Source organism: Anomalospiza imberbis, chromosome 23 (genome assembly GCF_031753505.1).
Source record: "Anomalospiza imberbis isolate Cuckoo-Finch-1a 21T00152 chromosome 23, ASM3175350v1, whole genome shotgun sequence".
Taxonomy (NCBI): Eukaryota; Metazoa; Chordata; class Aves; order Passeriformes; family Viduidae; genus Anomalospiza; species Anomalospiza imberbis.
Window position 1 is genome coordinate 1,746,477 of NC_089703.1, and position 24,652 is coordinate 1,771,128.

The 24,652-nt window shown below is 55.6% G+C and overlaps 1 protein-coding gene across 2 annotated transcripts; it reads left to right on the forward strand.

The window, feature by feature from the left end:
- The first annotated feature begins 1,472 nt into the window (after positions 1-1,472).
- RCC2 (regulator of chromosome condensation 2) lies at positions 1,473-22,553 on the forward strand. 2 transcript variants are annotated; one of them, XM_068171857.1, is made up of 14 exons: positions 1,473-1,643; positions 1,811-1,885; positions 4,219-4,535; positions 6,994-7,087; positions 9,429-9,572; positions 11,195-11,326; positions 12,111-12,199; positions 13,520-13,634; positions 15,233-15,399; positions 16,561-16,741; positions 17,729-17,834; positions 17,920-17,992; positions 19,344-19,421; positions 22,228-22,553. In XM_068171857.1, the coding sequence occupies exons 3-14, from the start codon at positions 4,221-4,223 to the stop codon at positions 22,330-22,332; spliced, it is 1,599 nt and encodes a 532-aa protein (XP_068027958.1). In that variant the 5' UTR covers positions 1,473-1,643; positions 1,811-1,885; positions 4,219-4,220; the 3' UTR covers positions 22,333-22,553. The 2 variants fall into 2 exon arrangements, with proteins under 2 accessions (XP_068027958.1, XP_068027956.1); XM_068171855.1 differs by lacking the exons at positions 1,473-1,643; positions 1,811-1,885 and having other exon boundaries at positions 4,118-4,535.
- The last annotated feature ends 2,099 nt before the right edge of the window (positions 22,554-24,652 follow it).

The following is a 24,652-nucleotide window of genomic DNA, read 5'->3' on the forward strand; positions in this document are numbered from 1 at the left end:
CGTGCATTTATTATTTACTATTTTTGGGAATAAACCCCATGGAATCCATACATTTATTATTATTTTTTTGGGAGCCAACCTTTTGGAATCCGTGCATTTATTATTTATTATTTTTTGGGAATAAACCCCATGGAATCCATACATTTATTATTTTTTTGGGGAACACACCTTTTGGAATCCGTGCATTTATTATTTTTTTGGGAACACACCCCATGGAATCCATACATTTATTATTTTTTTGGGAACAAACCCCATGGAATCCATACATTTATCATTTTTTGGGAACACACCTTTTGGAATCCGTGCATTTATTATTGATTAATATTTGGGAATAAACCACATGGAATCCATATATTTATTATTATTTTTTGGGAACAAACCTTTTGGAATCTGTGCATTTATTATTTTTTTTGGAAACACACCCCATGGAATCCATATATTTATTATTTTTTTGGGAACACACCCCATGGAATCCATACATTTATTATTTTTTTGGGAACAAACCCCATGGAATCCATATATTTATCATTTTTTGGGAACACACCTTTTGGAACCCATGCATTTATTATTTATTATTTTTTGGGAATAAACCCTTTGGAATCTATGCATTTATTATTATTTTTTGGGAACAAACCTTTCGGAATCCATACATTTATTATTTTTTTGGGAACACACCCCATGGAATCCATACATTTATTATTATTTTTTGGGAAACACACCCCATGGAATCCATATCTTTATCATTTTTTGGGAACACACCTTTTGGAACCCATACATTTATTATTTATTATTTTTTGGGAATAAACCACATGGAATCCATACATTTATTATTATTTTTTGGGAACACACCTTTTGGAATCTGTGCATTTATTATTTTTTTGGGAACACACCCCATGGAATCCATACATTTATTATTATTTTTTGGGAAACACACCCCATGGAATCCATATATTTATCATTTTTTGGGAACACACCTTTTGGAACCCATGCATTTATTATTTATCATTTTTTGGGAACAAACCTTTCGGAATCCATACATTTATTATTATTTTTTGGGAACAAACCTTTTGGAATCTGTGCATTTATTTTTTTTTTTTTTGGGAAACACACCCCATGGAATCCATATATTTATTATTTTTTTGGGAACACACCCCATGGAATCCATACATTTATTATTTTTTTGGGAACAAACCCCATGGAATCCATATCTTTATCATTTTTTGGGAACACACCTTTTGGAACCCGTGCATTTATTATTTTTTTTTATTTATTTTTGGGGAACACACCCCATGGAATCCCTGCATTAACCCTACACCCACTTTTCTTCGGGGGTGGGGAGGACAAAAAAGAAAAAATAATAATTAAAAAAAAATATAAAAATCAATCCCATTTCCTCCCAAAGCCCCCAGATCCGCGGATTCCCCTCGCCCAGCGCCTCGGGGACGCTGCGGGGGCAGGACCCGCGGGGCGCGGCGCTGGCGCGGAGTCTTCCAGCCCTAAAGATGGAGCTGCTCGGCTCCGGAGCCGCTCCCTCGCGGCCGCCGCGATCCGGGCTCTTCTCCCTTTCCCCCTTTTCCTGCCCATCCATGTGGTTCTGTTTTGTATTGTCCCGCTCGCCCGCACTCCCGCTTCCAGGGGATTCGGTGGGTGGGATTTGAGGAGGGAAAAGGGGAAAAGAATAAAGGGGGGAGAAGGGGGGGGGAAAAAAAAAAAAACAAAAAAACAATCGAGGAGGAGGGGAAAAAAAGCGAGAAAAAAATCCCCCAAAATTACCTTTTTTTTTTTTTTTTTTTCTCTTTTCCTGCAACAGGAACCGCCACCAAAAATAGTGCAAAGGCCCCGCGCCGCCGCTTTCTTTATGCTGCACCTCTCGCCCTAAAATCAGGTTTGGAATTGGGGGGCTCAAAAAAAGTGGGATTTGGGGGGAGGGGGAGAGGGATTTGGGGAGGGACGGAGTGGGGGGGGGGCGGAAAAATGGTTTAAAAAAAAAAAAAAGGCCAAAAAAAAAAAAAAAGGCGGATCCACGTGGTGCGAGGGGGGCAGACAGAGATCCCATTGTTCCAGGGAAATCTGGGAATGGGAACGCGGGGGGGGGGCGGGGGGATGGACACGGGGGAGACCCCCGGAGGGGCTCTGCCCCCTCCCCAATCCACAAAATCGCCCCCACCCCAAAATCCAGCGGCAGCGCCCCGAGAGCGGCGGGGCTTTGGGGTTTTGGGGGTTCCGGGCGGTTTGGGGTGGGGATAAAGGAGGGGGGACCCCAAAATCCCACCGGTGCTCCCCTTGCCTTTTGTCTCCGGGCCCTTTTCCTGCCCCGGATCTCCTTTGGGAATCCCCCGGCACCCCAAAGCCCCGGGATCTCTCCGTACACCCCCAAATCTTCCCGAGACCCCCCCATGTGCCCCCCTTTACACCCCCGGGCCCCCCTTTTCCAAACTGTCCCTTTGCACCTTCTCCTTGCACCCCCCTTTGAAGCCTCCTTTTCCAGCCCCCCTTTTCCAGCTCCTCCTTTTCCAGCCCCCTTCTCTCCCCCCCAGCCAGGAGTCCCCTCTCTCCCCTCCCCCCGTGTCCCCCCCATCCCGTGTGCCTCAAATCCCCCCGTGTCCCCTCACTGGGGGTCACCCGTGCCCCTTGTCCCATGTCCCCCAAATCCCCCCATTTTCCCCATCCCATGTCCCCCAAATCCCCCCATTTTCCCCATCCCATGTCCCCCAAATCCCCCTATTTTCCCCATCCCATGTCCCCCAAATCCCCCCATTTTCCCCATCCCGTGTCCCCCAAATCTCCCCTTGTCCCCTTGCTGGGGGTCACCCATGTGCACTTGTCCCATGTCCCCCAAATCCCCCCATTTCCCCCATCCTGTGTCCCCAAATCCCATTTGTCCCATCCCATGTCCCCCAAATCACCCCCCTTTTCCCTATCCTGTGTCCCCCAAAACTCCTGAATCCCCTCACTGGGGGTCACCCATGTCCCCCTGTCCCGTGTCCCCCCAAACCCCCCATGTCCCCTGGCTGGGGGTCACCCTTGTCCCCATGTCCCCCCAAACCCCCCATGTCCCCTGGCTGGGGGTCACCCTTGTCCCCATGTCCCCCCAAACCCCCCATGTCCCCTGGCTGGGATTCACCCTTGTCCCCATGTCCCCCCAAACCCCCCATGTCCCCTGGCTGGGGGTCACCCTTATCCCCCTGTCCTCCCAAATCCCCCCATGTCCCCTGGCTGAGGGTCACCCTTGTCCCCCTGTCCCCCCAGATCCCCCCATGTCCCCTGGCTGGGGGTCACCCTTGTCCCCACATCCCCCCAGTTTTCCCACACTGAGGTCTCCCCGTGTGCCCCTCTCTGTCCCCATCCCAGGTCCCCCCATATCGCCCCCACAGGGTGTCCCCCATTTCTCCCCCATGTCCCCCCGGTGTCCCTGTCACCGGAGGGTCCCACCTTCTATCTCCCCATGGCCACCATCGTGGGTCCCCCTTTCGCCCCATTCCGTGCCCCCATGTCCCCTCACCCCTGTCCCCCACAGCCCCATGTCCCCTCACCCCATGTCCCCCCGTGTCCCCTCTCACCCCCTCCACACTCCCCCCACAGCAGCTCCCTCTCCGTCCCCATTTCCCCTCACTGTCCCCCCTTACCCCACATCCCCCAATTCCCCCTCTGTCCCCATCTCACCTTACCCCATCTCCCCTCACTGTGTCCCCTCACCCCATTTCCTTGTGTCCCCATCTCCCCTTCCTGTGTCCCCTCACCCCATTTCCCTGTGTCCCCATCTCCCCTCACTGTGTCCCCTCACCCCATTTCCCCCTCTGTCCCCATTTCCCTGTGTCCCCATCTCCCCACACTGTGTCCCCTCACCCCATTTCCCTGTGTCCCCATCTCCCCTCACTGTGTCCCCTCACCCCATTTCCCCCTCTGTCCCCATTTCCCCTCACCCCATTTCCCTGTGTCCCCATCTCCCCTCACTGTGTCCCCTCACCCCATTTCCCCCTCTGTCCCCATTTCCCCTCACCCCATTTCCCTGTGTCCCCATCTCCCCTCACCCCATCTCCCCTCACTGTGTGCCCTCACCCCACATCCCCCATTTCCCCTCACTGTGTCCCCCCTCACGCCGTGTCCCCATCTCCCCTCACCGCGTGTCCCGGTGTCTGTGGGTGTCTGTCTGTGTGTCTGTCTGTCGCTGTCTGTCTGTGTGTCGCTGTCGGTGCGGCGGCTGACGCGGCCCCGCAGCCATGCCCCGCAGGAAGGCGGCGGGGCCGCCCTGGGACGCTGCGGGCCCGGGCCCTCAGGGCGGCGGGCGGCGGCGGCCGGGCCCTCAGGGCGGCGGGCGGCGGCGGCCCCGGCCCAGCGGCGGCAGCAGCGGCGGCAGCAGCGAGGAGGAGGCGCCCCGGGAGCGGCGGCCGCGGGACGGCAGCCCCGGGGCCCGCAGGCCCGGCAGGCCCGGCGGGGCGGCGGCGGCGGCGGCGGCGGCGGCGGGGCCCGGAGGCCCCGGGGCCCGCGGGCAGAACGTGGTGATCTGCGAGCCCGAGCACAGCAAGGAGCGCATCGTGAGCTCGGGGGGGAGGGCAGCGGCACCCCCGGGAGCCCCTGGGACCCTGGTGTACCCCCGTGCCCCACTGTGCCCCACGAGACACCCCCACTGTGCCCCACTGTGCCCCATGAAACACCCCCATTGTGTCCCACTGTGCCCCATGAGACACCCCCACTGTGCCCCACTGCGCCCCATGAGACACCCCCACTGCGCCCCATGAAACACCCCCATTGTGTCCCACTGTGCCCCATGAGACACCCCCATTGTGCCCCACTGTGCCCCATGAGACGCCCCCACTGTGCCCCATGAGACACCCCCACTGTGCCCCACTGCGCCCCATGAGACACCCCCACTGTGCCCCATGAAACACCCCCATTGTGTCCCACTGTGCCCCATTGCACACCCCCACTGTGCCCCACTGTGCCCCATGAGACACCCCCATTGTGTCCCACTGTGCCCCATTGCACACCCCCCTGTGCCCCACTGTGCCCCATGAGACACCCCCACTGTGCCCCACTGTGCCCCATGAGACACCCCCACTGTGCCCCATGAGACACCCCCACTGTGCCCCACTGTGCCCCATGAGACACCCCCACTGTGCCCCACTGTGCCCCATGAAACACCCCCATTGTGTCCCACTGTGCCCCATTGCACACACCCCTGTGCCCCACTGTGCCCCATGAGACACCTCCACTGTGCCCCACTGTGCCCCACGAGACACCCCCACTGTGCCCCATGAGACACCCCCCCGTGCCCCACTGTGCCCCATGAAACGCCCCCACTGTGCCCCACTGTGCCCCACGAGACACCCCCTGTGCCCCATTGCACACTCCCCCCGTGCCCCACTGCGCCCCATGAGACATCCCCACCGCACCCCTTGGCCCCACTGTCCCCCACAGTGCCCCATTACATTCCCCCAATGCCCCCATTGTGCCCCATTACATTCCCCCACTGTGCCCCCATTGTGCCCCTTTATCCCCCCCTCACTGCACCCCCAGGACCCCCTTGTACCCCCTGCACCCCCACACTGCACCCCTCACCCCATCCTGTCCCACTGCACCCCAAATTCCACCCCACTGCACCCCAAACCCACTGCACCCCCTGACCCCATCCCACCCCACTGCACCCCAAATTCCACTCCACTGCACCCCAAACCCACTGCACCCCAAATTCCACCCCACTGCACCCCAAACCCACTGCACCCCCTGACGCCCATCCCACCCCACTGCAGCCCTTCAAGCACCCTGTCACTGCCCCATGTCCCTGATGTCCCCGTGTCTCCTCATTTCCCCGATGTCTCCCTGCCCCTGATGTCCCCCATGTCCCTGATGTCCCCAATATCCCCATGTCCCTGATGTCCATGATGTCCCCATGTCCCTGATATCCCCCTGCCCCTGATGTCCCCCTGCCTCTGATGTCCCCGATGTCCCCATGTCCCTGATGTCCCCATGCCCCTGATGTCCCCAATGCCGTCCATGTCCCTGATGTCCTTAATGTCCCTAATGTCTCTGTGTCTTTGATGTCCCTGATGTCCCCATGTCCCCGATATCCTCATGTCCCTGATGTCCCCTGATGTCCCCCTGCCCCTGATGTCCCCAATGCCCCCCATGTCCCTGATGTCCCCTGATATCCCTGATGTCCCCATGTCCCTAATGTCTCTGTGTCTTTGATGTCCCCAATATCCCCATGTCCCTGATATCCCCATGTCCCTGATGATGTCCCCATGTCCCTAATGTCCCTAATGTCTCTGTGTCTTTGATGTCCCCGATATCCCCATGTCCCCGATATCCCCATGTCCCTAATGACCCTAATGTCTCCATGTCTTTGATGTCCCCGATATCCCCATGTCCCCGATATCCCCATGTCCCCGATATCCCCATGTCCCTGATGTCCCCTGATGTCCCCATGTCCCTAATGTCCCTAATGTCTCTGTGTCTTTGATGTCCCCAATATCCCCATGTCCCTGATGTCCCCAATGCCCCTGATGATGTCCCCGATGTCCCCCATGTCCCTAATGTCTCTGTGTCCTTGATGTCCCCGATATCCCCATGTCCTCAGTGTCCTCATGTCCCTGATGTCCCCAATGCCCCCCGTGTCCCCAGTGCCATCCATGTCCCTGGTGTCCCCCAATGTTCCCTGGTGTCCCCTGATGTCCCTGGTGTCCCCCAATGTTCCCTGGTGTCCCTGATGTCCCCAGTGCCCCCCATGTCCCTGGTGTCCCCCAATGTTCCCTGGTGTCCCCTGATGTCCCTGGTGTCCCCCAATGTTCCCTGGTGTCCCCTGATGTCCCTGGTGTCCCCCAATGTTCCCTGGTGTCCCTGATGTCCCCAGTGCCCCCCATGTCCCTGGTGTCCCCCAATGTTCCCTGGTGTCCCCTGATGTCCCTGGTGTCCCCCAATGTTCCCTGGTGTCCCCTGATGTCCCCAGTGCCCCCCATGTCCCTGGTGTCCCCTGATGTCCCCGTGTCCCCGCAGAAGCTCGAGGGCTCCAAGAGCCGGGGGCAGCTCCTGATCTTCGGTGCCACCAACTGGGACCTGATCGGCCGCAAGGAGGTGCCCAAGCAGCAGGGTAGGACTGCTAATTAACGGCTGTTAATTAGTCATTAATGAGCGGTGTGGGGCAGGGTAGGGCTGCTTAATTAACTGGTTAATTAGTCATTAATGAATGTGTGGGACAGGGCAGGGGCTCATTAATGGCTGTGATTAATTGCTATTAATTAGTAATCAATGAATGGTTTGTGGCGGGGTAGGGGCCCATTAATAGCTCATTAATTAATTGGTATTAATTAGTAATTAGTGAATGGTTTGGGGCAGGGTAGGGGCTCATTAATGGCTGTGATTATTTACTATTAATTAGTAATCAATGAATGGTTTGGGGTAGGGTAGGGGCTCATTAATGGCTGATTAATTTGGGTTAATTAGTAATCAATTAATGTTTTGTAGCAGTGTTAATGGCTGGGATTAATTGGTATAATTAGTAATCAGTGTATGTATTGGGGCAGAGCAGGGCCCTCATTAATGGCGGTGTGATTAATTGGTGTTAATTTGTAATTAACTTTGGGTCTCCAGCAGAGCCCAAAAACCAGGGCTTGCCTTGGCTTTAATGGATTTATAGTTTATTAATCTTCCTGTTTATTTTATATGCTTCTATTTTATTTAATTAATTAACTAATTAATTAATAACTGGCGATGGAGGCACAGTTTTATCGCCCATTTTGGGGTGCACTGGGTCTCCAGCAGAGCCAAATTAGGGCTTTGTTTATTTCTGATGTATTTATAGTTTGTTAATTTCGCTGATTGTTTTTGTGTAGATCTAATTAATTAATCAATTAGCTGGGGGAGGAGCCAGAGGTTCAACCCTTAATTGGGGCAGGTTTGAGGGGCACCAGCTCTGCTGCAAAGCCAAATTAAGATTTTGCTCATTTTAGATGCATTTCTATTTCATCAATTGATCTGCTTTTCATGTGTTTATGTTAATTAATATTAACATCTAATTAATTTTAAAGTTGGCTAATTGGGGAGGAGCCACAGTCTGATACACTAATTTGGGGTGCACCAGGCCTGTGGCAAAGCAAAACGAAGGCTCGCTTTAATTGGAGCGCTTTGATAGTTCATTCATTTTCCTGATTATTTTTAGCTATTCCTAATTAATTATTTTCATTAATTACTGGGGAGAAGCCCCAGTTTCACCCCTTAATTGGGGCAGGTCTGAGGGGCGCCAGCTCTGCTGCAAAGCCAAATTAAGCCTCTGCTTCATTTATAGTTCATCGATTATCTTCTTCTTTTATGGGATATATTTAACTAATATTAAAATTAGTGTTTCAGCTAATTGATGTTTAAAATTAACGAGCTGGGGGAGGAGTCACAGTTTTAGGTCTGCATGGGGGGGCGCCAGCTCTGCTGCGCGGCCTCTGCTCGTTTGGGATGCCTGAAAAGTTCGTTAATTTGTCTGCTCTCAGCGGAACAGGTTCGTTAATTAATGTTTTGTTAATTGGGGCAGCAGGCAGGGCTGGCCACGCTCATTGGGGCAGGTTTGGAGTGCTCATTATTTTCCTGGTATTCCCTGATTTCCCAGATGATTTTCCCAGATTTTCCAGGATGATTTTCCCACATGATTTCCCTGATGATTTTCCCAGTATTCCCGGTTTTCCCAGATGATTTTCCCAGATTTTCTGGGATGATTTTCCTGGATTTTCTTGGATATTCCACAGTGATTTTCCCAGTATTCCCAGATGATTTTTCCTAGTTGATTTTCCCAGATTTTCCTGCATTTTCCTGGATTGTTTTCCTGAAGTTTCCTGGATTATTTTCCCAGAAGATTTTCCTGGATTATTTTCCTGGATGATTGTCCTGGATTTTCCTGGATGATTTTCCCAGTATTCCCAGATGATTTCCCAGATCCTCACATATTATTTTCCTGGATTTTCCAGGATGATTTTTCTGGATAATTTTCCTGGATTTTCCCAGATGATTTTGCTGGCTGTTTTTCCAGATTATTTTCCTGGATTTTCTCAGACGATTTTCCCAGATGATTTTCCTGGATTTTCCCAGATTATTTTCCTGGATGATTTTCCCAGATGATTTTTCCAGATGATTTTTCCGGATTATTTTTCCAGTACTCCCAGATGATTTTCCTGGATTATTTTCCTGTACTTTCCCGGATTATTTTCCTGAATTTTCCTGGATTCTCCAAGATGATTCTCCTCGATGATTTCCCTGGATTTTCCAGGATTATTTTCCCGGTATTCCCAGACGTTTTTCCTGGCAGATTTTCCGGGATGATTTTCCTGTATCTCCCAGATTATTTTCCTGTATTTCCTGGATTGTTTTCCCAGCTGTTTTCCCCAGCTGCTTTTCCCTGCCCGTTCTTTTCCCGGTGCTGACCCGGGTTCGATCCCGGTGTTTTCCAGCGGCGTACCGGAACCTGGGCCAGAACCTGTGGGGGCCGCACCGCTACGGCAGCCTGGGGGCGCTGCGCGTGCGCTCGGTGGTGTCGGGGCCCTGCGCCGCGCACAGCCTGCTCATCACGGCCGAGGGCCGCCTCTGGAGCTGGGGTGAGCCCGGGGACTCCGGAGAGCGGGAGCCAAACTGGGAACCACCCCGGAGAGCGGGATCCGTCCTGGGAACCCAACCGGGAGAGCGGGATCCGTCCTGGGAACCCAGCCGGGAGAGCGGGATCCGTCCTGGGAACCCAACCGGGAGAGCGGGATCCGTCCTCGGAACCCAACTGGGAGAGCGGGATCCGTCCTGGGAACCCAGCTGGGAGAGCGGGATCCGTCCTGGGAACCCAACTGGGAGAGCGGGATCCGTCCTGGGAACCCAACCGGGAGAGCGGGATCCGTCCTGGGAACAGAACCGGGAGAGTGGGATCCGTCCTGGGAACAGAACCGGGAGAGCGGGATCCGTCCTGGGAACCCAACCGGGAGAGCGGGAACCGTCCTGGGAACCCAACCGGGAGAGTGGGATCCGTCCTGGGAACAGAACCGGGAGAGTGGGATCCGTCCTGGGAACCCAACCGGGAGAGTGGGAACCGTCCTGGGAACCCAACCGGGAGAGCGGGAGCCGTCCTGGGAACCCAACCGGGAGAGCGGGATCCGTCCTGGGAACCCAACCGGGAGAGCGGGAACCGTCCTGGGAACCCAACCGGGAGAGTGGGATCCGTCCTGGGAACCCAACCGGGAGAGTGGGATCTGTCCTGGGAATCCAACTGGGATCCATCCCGTGAACCCCCCGGGATAGCGGGATCCGTCCTGGGAACCCAACCGGGAGAGCGGGATCCGTCCTGGGAACAGAACCAGGATGGAGGGATCCGTCCTGGGAACTAAACTGGGATAGTGGGATCTGTTCTGAGAACCCAACTGGGAGAGCCAGATCCGTCCTGGGAACCAAACTGGGATCTGTCCTGGGAACCCCCCGGGACAGCAGGATCCATCCTAGGAACCTCCCCTGGGATAGAGGGATCCATCCTGGGAACCAAACTGGGATCCATCCTGGGAACCTCCCGGGATAGCAGGATCTGTCCTGGGAACCCCCCTGGGATAGCGAGATCTGTCCTGGGAACCTCCCCTGGGAGAGCGAGATCTGTCCTGGGAACTGGGCTGGGATAGCGGGATCAGAGGGAACCCCTGGGATAGGATCCATCTGAGAAACCCCTGGGATAACGGGATCAGCCAGAAATGCCCCAGGACAGCAGGATCAGTGGGAACCCCTGGGATAGCGGGATCAGTGGGAACCCCTGGGATAGCGGGATCAGCGGGAAGCCCTGGGATAATGGGATCAGCGGGAAGCCCTGGGATAGCAGGATCAGTGGGAAGCCCTGGGATAGCAGGATCAGCGGGAAGCCCTGGGATAGCGGGATCAGCAGGAAGCCCTGGGATAATGGGATCAGCGGGAAGCCCTGGGATAGCAGGATCAGCGGGAAGCCCTGGGATAATGGGATCAGCGGGAAGCCCTGGGATAGCAGGATCAGCGGGAAGCCCTGGGATATCAGGATCAGCAGGAAGCCCTGGGATAACGGGACCAGCAGGAACCCCTGGGAGAGCAGGCTCAGCCAGAAACCCCCCTGGGACAGTGAGGTCAATGGGAACCCCTGGGATAGCGGGATCAGAGGGAACCCCTGGGATAGCGGGATCAGCGGGGCTCCCACGGATGCCGGGATTTCGGGGGTCTCCCGCAGGGCGGAACGAGAAGGGGCAGCTGGGCCACGGCGACACGAAGCGCGTGGAGGCGCCGCGGCCGATCGAGGCCCTGGGCAGCGAGGCCATCGTGGCAGCCGCCTGCGGCCGGAACCACACCCTGGCACTGACCGGTACGGAGCGACGGGACACGGGGCTGGATCCTGGGACATGGCCGGAGCCCAGGACATGGCCAGAGCCTGGGACACGGGGCTGGATCCTGGGACACGGGGCAGATCCCAGGACACGGCCAGATCCCGGGACACAGCTGGAGCCTGGGACACAGCCAGATCCTGGGACATGGGGCCGGATCCTGGGACACGGGGCTGGAACCCAAGACACAGTTGGATCCTGGGACACAGCTGGATCCTGGGACACAGCTGGATCCCGGGACACGGCTGGATCGCGGGACATGGCTGGAGCCCAGGACATGGGGCTGGATCCCGGGACACAGCCAGATCCCGGGACACAGGGCCAGATACCAGGACATGGGGCTGGATCCCAAGACACAGCTGGATCCTGGGACACGGCTGGATCCCGGGACACAGCTGGAGCCTGGGAAACAGGGCTGGATCCCGGGACACGGGGCTGAATCCTGGGAAACAGGGCTGGATCCTGGGAATGGGGTTGGATCCCAGGAAACGGGGCTGGGTCCCGGGAAACTGCACTGAATCCCAGGAAAACTGCACCAAATCCAACCCTTTACCCCAAAATCCGTCCCTTGCCCCAAAATCCTGGGAAAACAGCCCCAAATCTGTCCCTTTTGCCCCAAATTCTGGGAAAACTGCCCCAAAATCCTCCCCTTTTGCCCTCAAATCCACCCCTTTTTCCCCAAATCCATCCCTTTTGGCCCCAAATTCTGGGAGATCGGTCCCAAAATCCTGGTCTTCCCCCCCAAAATTCCCGTTTTCCCCGCAGAGAGCGGCTCCGTGTTCGCCTTCGGGGAGAACAAGCTGGGCCAGCTGGGGCTGGGGAACCAGACGGATGCCGTGCCCAGCCCCACCCAGGTACGGACCCCAAACCCCGGGATTTGGGGGGAATCTGGGGATTTTGGGGCTTTTAGTGACATATTCCCTAAAAATCCCTTGGGGTGCACGATTCCCTCTCAGCCGGGAGCCATTCCCAGCTGCGGTGGGGAGAGGAAAAGCCAGGATTTAGAAATGGAATTTTTGAGGATTTTTAGGGATTTCCTGATGGAAATTCCTTTTTTTTCCCTTGTTTCCCAGATTTTTTGATCCTGTTTTTGCAGCTTTTCATGCAGGTCAGGGATTTCCTGTGGAAAATTCCCCTTTTTTTCCTTTTTCCTGTGTTTTCTGATCCAGTTTTTCCCGCTTTTCCCACAGATCAAGGGTTTCCCATGGAAATTTCCCTTTTTTTTTCCCCTTTTCCCAACTTTTTTCAATCCTAATTTTTTTGCTTTTCCCATAGATCAGGGATTTCCCATGGAAATTTCCCATTTTTACCTTTTCCTGTGTTTTTAGATCTCGTTTTTCCTGCTTTTCCTGTGTTTTTTCAATCCTGTTTTTCCAGCTTATCCCACAGATCAGGGATTTCCCCTAGAAATTCACCTTTTTACCCTTTTGCTGCATTTCTGATCCAGTTTTTCACTTTTCCCCGTGTTTTCAAACCCATTTTTCCTACTTTTCCAGATCAATGATATCCCATGGAAATATCCCTTTTTTTCCTTTTTCCCAATTTTTTTCAATCCAACTTTTCCTGCTTTTCCCACAGATCAGGGCTTTCCTCTGGAAATCTCCCATTTTTCCTTTTTCCAATTCTGTTTTTCCTGCTTTTCCTGTTTTTTTCTCATCCCTTTTTATCTGCTCTTCCCCTGTTCTTGATCCTATTTTTCCTGCCGATCAGGGATTTCGATGGAAATTCCCCATTTTTCCCTTTTTCCAGCTTTTCCTGATACCATTTTCCAGCTTTTCCTGTGATTCTGATCCCCATTTTTCCATCTTTTCCCATGTTTCTGATCCCCATTTTCCTCTTTTTCCTGGCTTTTCTAATCCTATTTTACTGGCTTTTCCCATATTTCTGATCCCCATTTTTCCTGGCTTTTCTGATCCTATTTTTCTGGCTTTTCCTCTGTTTCTTATCTCCATTTTCCTGGCTTTTCTGATCCCATTTTGCCAGCTTTTCCCATATTTCTGATCCCCATTTCCCCCTTTTTCCTGGCTTTTCTGATCCCATTTTTCTGGCTTTTCCTGTGTTTCTGATCCCCATTTTTCCCCTTCTCCTGCATTTCTGATCCCGTTTTCCCATTTTCCCGGTTTTTCTGGTCCCCTGTTCCCGCATTTCCTGACCCCATTCCCGGTTTTCCCCAGATCCTGTACAATGGGCAGCCGATCTCCAAGCTGGGCTGCGGGGCCGAGTTCAGCATGGTCATGGACTGCAAGGGGAACCTGTATTCCTTCGGGTGCCCCGAGTACGGCCAGCTGGGTACGGGATTTGGGAACACCCCATGGGAACGGGATTTGGGATCGCCCCATGGGAACCTGTATTCCTTCGGGTGCCCCGAGCACGGCCAGCTGGGTACAGGATTTGGGAACACCCCATGGGAAGGGGATTTGGGATCGCCCCATGGGAACCTGTATTCCTTCGGGTGCCCCGAGTACGGCCAGCTGGGTACGGGATTTGGGAACACCCCATGGGAACGGGATTTGGGATCACCCCATGGGAACCTGTATTCCTTCGGGTGCCCCGAGCACGGCCAGCTGGGTACAGGATTTGGGAACACCCCATAGGAACAGGATTTGGGATCACCCCATGGGAACCTGTATTCCTTCGGGTGCCCCGAGCACGGCCAGCTGGGTACAGGATTTGGGAACACCCCATAGGAACGGGATTTGGGATCACCCCATGGGAACCTGTATTCCTTCGGGTGCCCCGAGCACGGCCAGCTGGGTACAGGATTTGGGAACACCCCATAGGAACGGGATTTGGGATCACCCCATGGGAACCTGTATTCCTTCGGGTGCCCCGAGCACGGCCAGCTGGGTACAGGATTTGGGAACACCCCATGGGAACGGGATTTGGGATCGCCCCATGGGAACCTGTATTCCTTCGGGTGCCCCGAGCACAGCCAGCTGGGTACGGGATTTGGGAACACCCCATGGGAACGGGATTTGGGATCGCCCCATGGGAACCTGTATTCCTTCGGGTGCCCCGAGCACGGCCAGCTGGGTACGGGATTTGGGAACACCCCATGGGAACGGGATTTGGGATCGCCCCATGGGAACCTGTATTCCTTCGGGTGCCCCGAGCACGGCCAGCTGGGTACGGGGTTTGGGATCTATAGGATCACCCCATGGGATCACCCCATGGGAACCTGTATTCCTTCCGGTGCCCCAAGTGCGGCCAGCTGGGTATGGGATTTGGGATCTATGGGATCACCCCATGGGATCACCCCATGGGAACCTGTATTCCTTCGGGTGCCCCGAGTATGGCCAGCTGGGTATGGGATTTGGGATCACCCCATGGGAACGGGATTTGGGATCACCCCATGGGAACCTGTATTCCTTCAGGTGCCCCAAGTACGGCCTGCTGGGTATGGGATTTGGAATCACTCCATGGGATCACCCCATGGGAACGGGATTTGGGATCACCCCATGGGAACTTGTATTCCTTTGGGTGTCCCAAGTATGGCCAGCTGCGTATGGGATTTGGGATCACCCCTTGGGATATTGGCTGGTTTGCTATCACCCCGCGGGATGGGGCGGTTTGGGATGACCCCATGGGATGGAGTCAGTTTGGGATCACCCCGTGGGATGATGGGGGGCAGTTTGGGATCACCCTGCAGGGCTCAGGGCGGTTTGGGATGATCCCATGGGATCGGCGTAGTTCGGGATCACCCCGCAGGATGGGGTGGTTTGGGATGATCCTGCGGAATTGGGGCAGTTCAGGATGACCCCATGGGATCAGGGTAGTTCGGGATGGCCCAACGGGATGGGGCAGTTCGGGATCACCCTGTGGGATCAGAGTGGTTCGGGATGACCCCGCAGGACGCTCAGGCAGGCTGTGCCCCGTTCCCGTTCCAGGACACAATTCCGACGGGAAGTTCATCGCGCGGGCGCAGCGCATCGAGTACGACTGCGAGCTGCTGCCGCGGCGCGTGGCGCTCTTCGTGGAGCGCACCAAGGACGGCCAGGTGCTGCCCGTGCCCAACGTCGTGGTCAGGGACGTGGCCTGCGGGGCCAACCACACGGTACGGGAACGTGGGATTGGGGTAATGGGATCAGGAATGGGATCGGGATAACAGGAATGGGTCAGGGACGTGGCCTGCGGGGCCAACCACATGGTACGGGAACGTGGGATTGGGGTAATGGGATCAGGAATGGGATCGGGATAACAGGAGTGGGTCAGGGACATGGCCTGCGGGGCCAACCACACGGTACGGGAACGTGGGATTGGGGTAATGGGATCAGGAATGGGATCGGGATAACAGGAATGGGTCAGGGATGTGGCCTGCGGGGCCAACCACACGGTACGGGAACGTGGGATTGGGGTAATGGGATCAGGAATGGGATCGGGATAACAGGAATGGGTCAGGGACGTGGCCTGCGGGACCAACCACACAGTATGGGAACATGGGAATGGAATAATGGGATCAGGAATGAGATTGGGATAATGGGAATGGGTCAGGGATGTGGCCTGCGGGGCCAACCACATGGTACGGGAATGTGGGATTGGGATCATGGGATTGGTAATATGGGGTAATGGGAATATGGGATTGGGATAATGGGATCATGGGATCGGGATAACGGGAATGAGTCTGGGATGTGGCCTGCGGTGCCAACCACATGGTACAGAATGGGATTGGGAATGAGAATGGAAATGGGAATGGGAATATGGGATCGGGAATGGGAATGGGAACGGGTGCAGGAATTGGACACTGGAGAATGGAATGAGACAGCAGCAATGCAGTGGGAGAGGACAGCTCTCGGCCCCTGCTGCCCCATCCCAGCTGGGGCTGTATTCCCACTAATGTCTTTTCCTGGGATTTGGGGTCTCTGAGGCTGTTTTCCCCCATCCCAGCTAATGCTGGATTCCCAGAAGCGCGTCTTCTCTGGGATCTGGGGGTCTATGAAGCTGTTTTCCCTGTCCCAGCTGGTGCTGGATACCCAGGAATGTCTTCTTGTGGGAGTTGGGATCTGGGATCTGGGGTCTCTGAGGCTGTTTTCCCTGTCCCAGCTGGTGCTGGATTCTCAGGAATGTCTTCTCGTGGGATTTGGGATCTGGGATCTGGGGTCTCTGAGGCTGTTTTCCTGTCCCAGCTGGTGCTGGATTCCCAGAAGCGCGTCTTCTCCTGGGATTTTCGATTTGGGATCTGGGATCTGGGGTCTCTGAGGCTGTTTTCCTGTCCCAGCTGGTGCTGGATTCCCAGAAGCGCGTCTTCTCCTGGGGCTTCGGGGGCTACGGGCGCCTGGGCCACGCGGAGCAGAAGGACGAGATGGTTCCCAGGCTGGTGAAGCTCTTCGACTTCCCAGGACGCGGCGCTGCCCAGATCTACGCGGGATACACCTGCTCCTTCGCCGTCAGCGAGACGGGTGCGAGCTGGGATTCGGAAATGCTGGGAATGCCAGGGGGGCTGGCAGCGGGATGGGTGGGAATGCCGGGATCTGGGATTTGGGACTGGGGAATGCTGGGGGCGCCATCAGTGAGACAGGTGGGGATTCGGGATTTGGGAATGCTGGGGGAGATGGCAGCGGGACAGGTGGGGATTTGGGAATGCTGGGAATGCCAGTGGGGCCGTCAGCGGGACAGGTGGGAATGCTGGGATCTGGGATTTGGGAATGCTGGGGGAGATGGCAGCGAGTCAGGTGGGGATCTGGGATTTGGGAATGCTGGAAATGCCAGTGGGGCCATCAGCGGGACAGGTGGGAATGCTGGGATTTGGGAATGCTGGGGGAGATGGCAGCGGGACAGGTGGGGATCTGGGATTTGGGAATGCTGGGAATGCCAGTGGGGCCGTCAGCGGGACAGGTGGGAATGCTGGGATCCAGGATTTGGGAATGCTTGGGGAGATGGCAGCAGGACAGGTGGGAATCCAGGATTTGGGAATGCTGGGGGGCAACTGTCAGTGGGAGAGGTGGAATTCCCAGGATCCCAGGATTTGGGAATCTCAGGGGAGCCTTCAGCGAGACAGGTGGGATTCCTGGGATCTGGGATTTGGGAATGCTGGGCACGCTGTGGGATTCCCAGGATCCTGAGATCTGGGAATGCTGGGGGAGCCATAGACTGACAGCTGGGGATCCCAGGGATCCTGAGATTTGGGAATGCTGGGGGGAGCTGTTACCTGACAGGTGGGATTCCCAGGGATCCCTGACAGGTGGGATTCCCAGGAATGCTGGGATTTGGGAATTCTGGGGGGAGCTGTTACCTGACAGGTGGGATACCTGGGATGGGGAATTCCGGGATCCATGGAGGGTGGGATTCCCGTGGATCCAGGATTTGGGAATTCCGGGGGATCCGTGCCCTGACGGGTGGGATTCCCATGGATCTGGGATTTGGGAATTCTGGGGGTTCCCTTGCAGGTGGATTGTTCTTCTGGGGTGCCACCAACACCTCCCGGGAATCCACCATGTACCCCAAGGCCGTGCAGGACCTGTGCGGGTGGAAGATCCGCAGCCTGGCCTGCGGGTGAGTGCGGCTCCGGGAATTCCCACCCCATCCCGGGATTTGGGGCGCTGGGACACTCGGGGATCAGGGATCTCCTCCCTTGCAGGAAGAGCTCCGTCATCGTGGCGGCCGACGAGAGCACCATCAGCTGGGGGCCCTCGCCCACCTTCGGGGAGCTGGTACTGAATGACACCCCAAATAAAACCCCAAAAACCCCAAATAAAACCCCAAAAACCCCAAATAAAACCCCAAATTGGCACCCCAAACGCACCATCAGCTGGGGGCCATCGCCCACCTTTGGGGAGTTCATACTGAATGACACCCCTAAAACCCCAAATAAAACCCCAAATCCCCCAAACTGGCACCCCAAACCAAACCCACCATCAGCTGGGGGCCCTCGCCCACCTTCGGGGAGCTGGTACTGAATGACACCCCAAAAACCCCAAATCCCCCAAACTGGCACCCTAAATACCCCAAGGAATCCCAAACTGACACCCCAAACCCACCATCAGCTGGGGGCCATCACACACCTTTGGGGAGTTCATACTGAATGACACCCCAAAAACCCCAAATAAAACCCCAAATCCCCCAAACTGACACCCCTGAACCCACCATCAGCTGGGGGCCCTCACCCACCTTCAGGGAGCTGGTACCAACACCCCAAAAACCCCACATAAAATCCCAAAAACCCCAAATGGACACCCTAAATGCCCCAAGGAACCCCAAACTGACACCCCAAATCCCCCAAACTGGCACCCCAAACCCACCATCAGCTGGGGGCCCTCGCCCACCTTCAGGGAGCTGGTACTGAATGACACCCCAAATAAAACCCCAGATGACACCCCAAATACCCCAAAAGGTCACCTCAAATGCCCCTGGGAACCCCCGATGGACATCCCAAATCCCCCAAACCCTGGGGCCCCACTGAGTGTTCTGTACCTATGGGATGTTCCCACAGGGATTGGGGACCACAAACCCAAATCCCCCAAAGGGACACCCCAAAACCCCCAAACCCCAGTGACCAATCCCTGTCCATGGAATGTTCCTACAGGGATATGGGGACCACAAACCCAAATCCCCCAAAGGGACACCCCAAAACCCCCAAACCCCAGTGACCAATCCCTGTCCATGGGATGTTCCTACAGGGATATGGGGACCACAAACCCAAATCCCCCAAAGGGATACCCCAAAACCCCCAAACCCCAGTGACCAATCCCTGTCCATGGGATGTTCCCACATCCATGGACAGGGATTGGGGACCACAAACCCAAATCTCCCAAAGGGACACCCCAAAACCCCCAAACCCCAGTGACCAATCCCTGTCCATGGGATGTTCCTACAGGGATATGGGGACCACAAACCCAAATCCCCCAAAGGGACACCCCAAAACCCCCAAACTCCAGTGACCAATCCCTGTCCATGAGATGTTCCCACAGGGATATGGGGACCACAAACCCAAATCTCCCAAAGGGACACCCCAAAACCCCCAAACCCCAGTGACCAATCCCTGTCCATGGGATGTTCCTACAGGGATATGGGGACCACAAACCCAAATCGTCCACGGCAGCGCAGGAGGTGAAAACCCTGGATGGGATCTACACCGAGCAGGTGAGGGGACCCCACAGGGCTTGGGGTGGGGCTCACCACACCTGTGGGGTGAGGGGGGGACATATGGGGAATCATTTGGGGTGGCTGAGGCCGTGCCCAGCTCATCCCACCTGTGGGGTGAGGGAGGGCACCTATGGGGAATCCTTTGGGGTGGCTGAGGCCATACACGGCTCCTGACACCCATGGGGTGATGGAGAGGGCACCCCGATTGCCCTTAAATAATTTGGGGTGGCTGAGCTCATCACACCTGTGGGTTCACCACACCTGTGGGGCCCTTCCCCTAAAATGAGCAGGGACACTGAGGCCATACACAGCTCACCACACCTGTGGGGTGCGGGAGGGCACCTGTGGGGAATCATTTGGGGTGGCTGAGGCTGTGTGAACTCATCCCATCTGTGGGGTGAGGGAGGGAGGGAGCACCTGTGGGACCCTCCCCTAAAATAATTTGGGTTGGGTGAGGCCGTGCCCAGCTCATCACACCCATGGGGGGACCCTCCCCTTAGGTAAACCCAGGGGCTGAGGCCGTGCCCAGCTCGTGACACCCGTGGGGTGATGGAGAGAGGGCACCTGGGGGCTCTTCCCTAAAATAAGCAGGGAAACTGAGGCCGTGTCCAGCTCATCACATCCATGGGGTCATGGAGAGGGCACCTGGGGGCTCTTCCCTAAAATAAGCAGGGAAACTGAGGCCGTGTCCAGCTCATCACATCCATGGGGTCATGGAGAGGGCACCTGGGGGCTCTTCCCTAAAATAAGCAGGGAAACTGAGGCCGTGTCCAGCTCATCACATCCATGGGGTCATGGAGAGGGCACCTGGGGGCTCTTCCCTAAAATAAGCAGGGAAACTGAGGCCGTGCCCTGCTCGTGACACCCATGGGGCCCTCCCCTAAAATAAACAGGGAAACTGAGGCTGTGCACAACTCATCACATCCATAGGCCCTCCCCTAAAATAAACAGGGCAGCTGAGGCCGTGGCCAGCTCATCACACCAGGGTCCATTCCCTAAAATAAACAGGGAAACTGAGGCCGTGCACAACTCGTGACACCAGGGTGCATTCCCTAAAATAAACAGGGAAACTGAGGCCGTGCCCAGCTCATCACGCCAGGGTCCATTCCCTAAAACAAACGGGGAAACTGAGGCCATGCACAACTCATGGCACCAGGGTCCATTCTCAAAAATAAACGGGGAAACTGAGGCCGTGGCCAGCCCACGACACCGGGGTGCATTCCCTGAACCAAACGGGGACACTGAGGCCGTGCCCAGCCCAGCACCCCCGTGGGTGATGTGTTTGGACCCCCCTTTAAACAAACCCAGGGCCGAGGCCGTGCCCAGCTCGTGACCCCCGTGGGTGCCAGGCAGGGGGTGCGGGGCCCTTCCCTAAAACTTCCTTGGCGTGCTCCAGCCTGGACTGGATCCCAGCAGGTGGGAGGGATCCCGGGAGGGATCCCCAGGAAGGCTCCAGATCCCTTCAGCTCCCCCTTTCCCTTTTCCATGGGCAGTGTCCACTCCCGGGTGTCCCTTCCCAGTTCCATGGCCATTCCCAGTCCCAGCTGACCCATTCCCAGTTCCATGGGCCATTCAGACTCCATTCCAGGTGGCCGTGGGCTATTCCCAGCTGACCCATTCCCATTCCTGTCCCCATTCCCATTCCAGGTGGCCATGGGCTATTCCCAGCTGACCCATTCCCATTCCAGGTGGCCATGGGCTATTCCCAACTGACCCATTCCCATTCCAGGTGGCCATGGGCTATTCCCAGCTGACCCATTCCCATTCCAGGTGGCCATGGGCTATTCCCAGCTGACCCATTCCCATTCCTGTTCCCATTCCAGGTGGCCATGGGCTATTCTCAGCTGACCCATTCCCATTCCAGGTGGCCATGGGCTATTCCCAACTGACCCATTCCCATTCCAGGTGGCCATGGGCTATTCCCAGCTGACCCATTCCCATTCCAGGTGGCCATGGGCTATTCCCAACTGACCCATTCCCATTCCAGGTGGCCATGGGCTATTCCCAGCTGACCCATTCCCATTCCCATTCCAGGTGGCCATGGGCTATTCCCAGCTGACCTATTCCCATTCCAGGTGGCCATGGGCTATTCCCAGCTGACCCATTCCCATTCCTGTCCCCATTCCCATTCCAGATGGCCATGGGCTATTCCCAGCTGACCCATTCCCATTCCAGGTGGCCATGGGCTATTCCCAGCTGACCCATTCGCATTCCAGGTGGCCATGGGCTATTCTCAGCTGACCCATTCCCATTCCAGGTGGCCATGGGCTATTCCCAACTGACCCATTCCCATTCCAGGTGGCCATGGGCTATTCCCAGCTGACCCATTCCCATTCCTGTTCCCATTCCAGGTGGCCATGGGCTATTCCCAACTGACCCATTCCCATTCCAGGTGGCCATGGGCTATTCCCAGCTGACCCATTCCCATTCCCATTCCAGGTGGCCATGGGCTATTCCCAGCTGACCTATTCCCATTCCAGGTGGCCATGGGCTATTCCCAGCTGACCCATTCCCATTCCTGTCCCCATTCCCATTCCAGATGGCCATGGGCTATTCCCAGCTGACCCATTCCCATTCCAGGTGGCCATGGGCTATTCCCAGCTGACCCATTCGCATTCCAGGTGGCCATGGGCTATTCCCAGCTGACCCATTCCCATTCCAGGTGGCCATGGGCTATTCCCAACTGACCCATTCCCATTCCCATTCCAGGTGGCCATGGGCTATTCCCAGCTGACCCATTCCCATTCCCATTCCAGGTGGCCATGGGCTATTCCCAGCTGACCCATTCCAATTCCCATTCCAGGTGGCCATGGGCTATTCCCACTCGCTGGTGATCGCCCGGGACGAGTCGGAGGCGGAGCAGGAGAAGCTGCGGAAGCTCCCGGAGTACAACCCCCGCACCCTCTGAGGGGCCCCCATCCCAATCCCGATCCCCATCCCGACCCCGATCCCGCTTCTCCATCCCGGCCGCCGTGCTCCCTCCCCGTTCCTGCATTCCCAGCCCTCAGGGGGCTCATTCCCACCCCCGTTCCTGGCTTTTGGAATTCCCGACCGCAGCCGGGCCTTCCGGCACATCCCGCCCCGGCTTTTGTAGGGTCTGGCCTTGAATTGTTTTTTATTTTATTTGTATTTTTCCGCAGCTTTTTTTTACTGTTTCCCATTTTTCTAGCCCCAAATCTCCATGGCTGCAGGCTCGGGATCACTTTGGGGATCTGATCCCAGCTTGGGATCCCTTTAGGGATCTGGGATCCCTAAAGAGCAGCTGCCAATGCCTGGTTTTTCCCTATATTCCCATTTTTCCCCCCAGTATTCCCATTTTTTGCTGGTTTTCCCTACTTTGGGTGCTACAGTTTTCGGGATTTCCCCCCTCCCACCCCTCCAGCATCCGCAGGGATCCCGGATCCCATCCCAGCAGCATTCCTGGATCCCATCCCAGCAGCATTCCCGGGCTCCCCACCCTCGCCCACCCCGGGGACATCTCAGGGATCACGAGGGGAGTCCCAAAGGAATTTTTTTCCCGGGAATTCGGGGTTTTTTTCCTTCTGGCGGATGGTTTGGCCCGGGATCAGCCGGAATTCCCGCGTTCCCAGTTCCCTCCGTGCCAGGTCACTGTGCTGGAATCTCGAGGTGCCTTCAGGAGCAGAGCCCGGCTCTGCCCCGCGCCATTCCCGCTCCCTTCGGGCCGTTTTTAGGGATTCTCCTGGATTTTTCCATGGATTTTTGCTCCTTCCCATCTCCCCCGGGGCGGCGCTCGGGGAGTTTGCAGTAAAAAAAATGGGTTTTGGTCAATTTTTGGGATCGGGGGTCATTCTCCAGGGGGTTTGGAGAGGGGAGATCCCGGCCGGGGGGAGCAGCCGGTGGGAAAATCCCAAATCCCGCTTTTTTAGCAGGGTTTAGGATTTGGGGGTGGGGAATCGCCAAAACCCTGCTTGGAGCCTCGGAAGCTGCAGGAGGGTCATTCCCACATTCCAGAGGAATTCTCAGGTTCGGGAAGGATCCAAGGGTGCCATTCCCACATTTCCATGGGGTCATTCCTGAGGATTTCCCAGCTCGGGAAGGATCCAGCGGGGTCATTCCCACATTCCCGGGGAATTCCCGAGTTTGGGAAGGATTTAGGGGGGCCATTCCTGAATCCTCAAGGGTTATTCCCACATTCCCAAGGAATTCCCAAGTTCGGGAAGGATCTTGGATGGAGAGAGGGTCATTCCCACATTCCCATGGGGTCATTCCTGTATTCCTGAGGGGCTGTTCTCACATTCCCAAGGAATTCCCAGGTTCAGGAAGGATCCTGGATGGGGAAAGGGCCATTCCCACATTTCTGAGGGTCATTCCTACAATCCCAAGAAGTTCCCAGGTTCAGGAAGTTTCCTGGATGGGGACAGGATCATTCCCACAATCCCAAAGCGCCATTCCAGCATTTCCAAGGGTCATTCCTGAGGGGCCATTCTCACATTCCCAAGGAATTCCCAGGTTTGGGAAGGATCCTGGATGGGGGAGAGGGTCATTCCCACATTCCCATGGGGTCATTCCCACATTTCTGAGGGTCATTCCCGCAATCCCAAGAAGTTCCCAGGTTCAGGAAGTTTCCTGGATGGGGACAGGATCATTCCCACAATCCCAAAGCGCCATTCCCGCATTCCCATGGAGCTGTTCCTGCATTCCCATGAAGTCATTCCCACATTTCTGAGGGTCATTCCCGCACTCCCAAGGAATTCCCAGGTTCAGGAAGTTTCCTGGATGAGGACAGGGTCATTCCCGCAATCCCAAGGGGCCATTCCCGCATTTCCAAGGGTCGTTCCCGCATTCCCATGGGGCCATTCCTGCATTCTTGAGGAATTCCAGGTTTGGGAAGGATCCTGGATGGGGACAGGGTCATTCCCACATTCCCAACGGTCATTCCCACATTTCCAAGGGTCGTTCCCGCATTCCCAAGGAATTCCCAGCTCGGGAGGGCTCCAGGATGGGCCGGGGGAGGATCCTGGGATTTTTGTATCCTTAGGAGCCACCCTCACCTTCCACTGGTTGGAGTTTAAAAAATTCCCATTTTCCACTTTCAGTCCCTGATTTTTGGCATTTTTAGGCCTTTGCTTCTGCATTTTTCAATATTTAATTTTTATTTTTACTTTTTTGTTGTTTTTTTACCGTCAAGTTTCATTTTTAATTTTATTTTTCACTCCATTTTTTGTTTCATCAAAGTCTCCTCATTTCAATTCCTAATTTTTTATTTG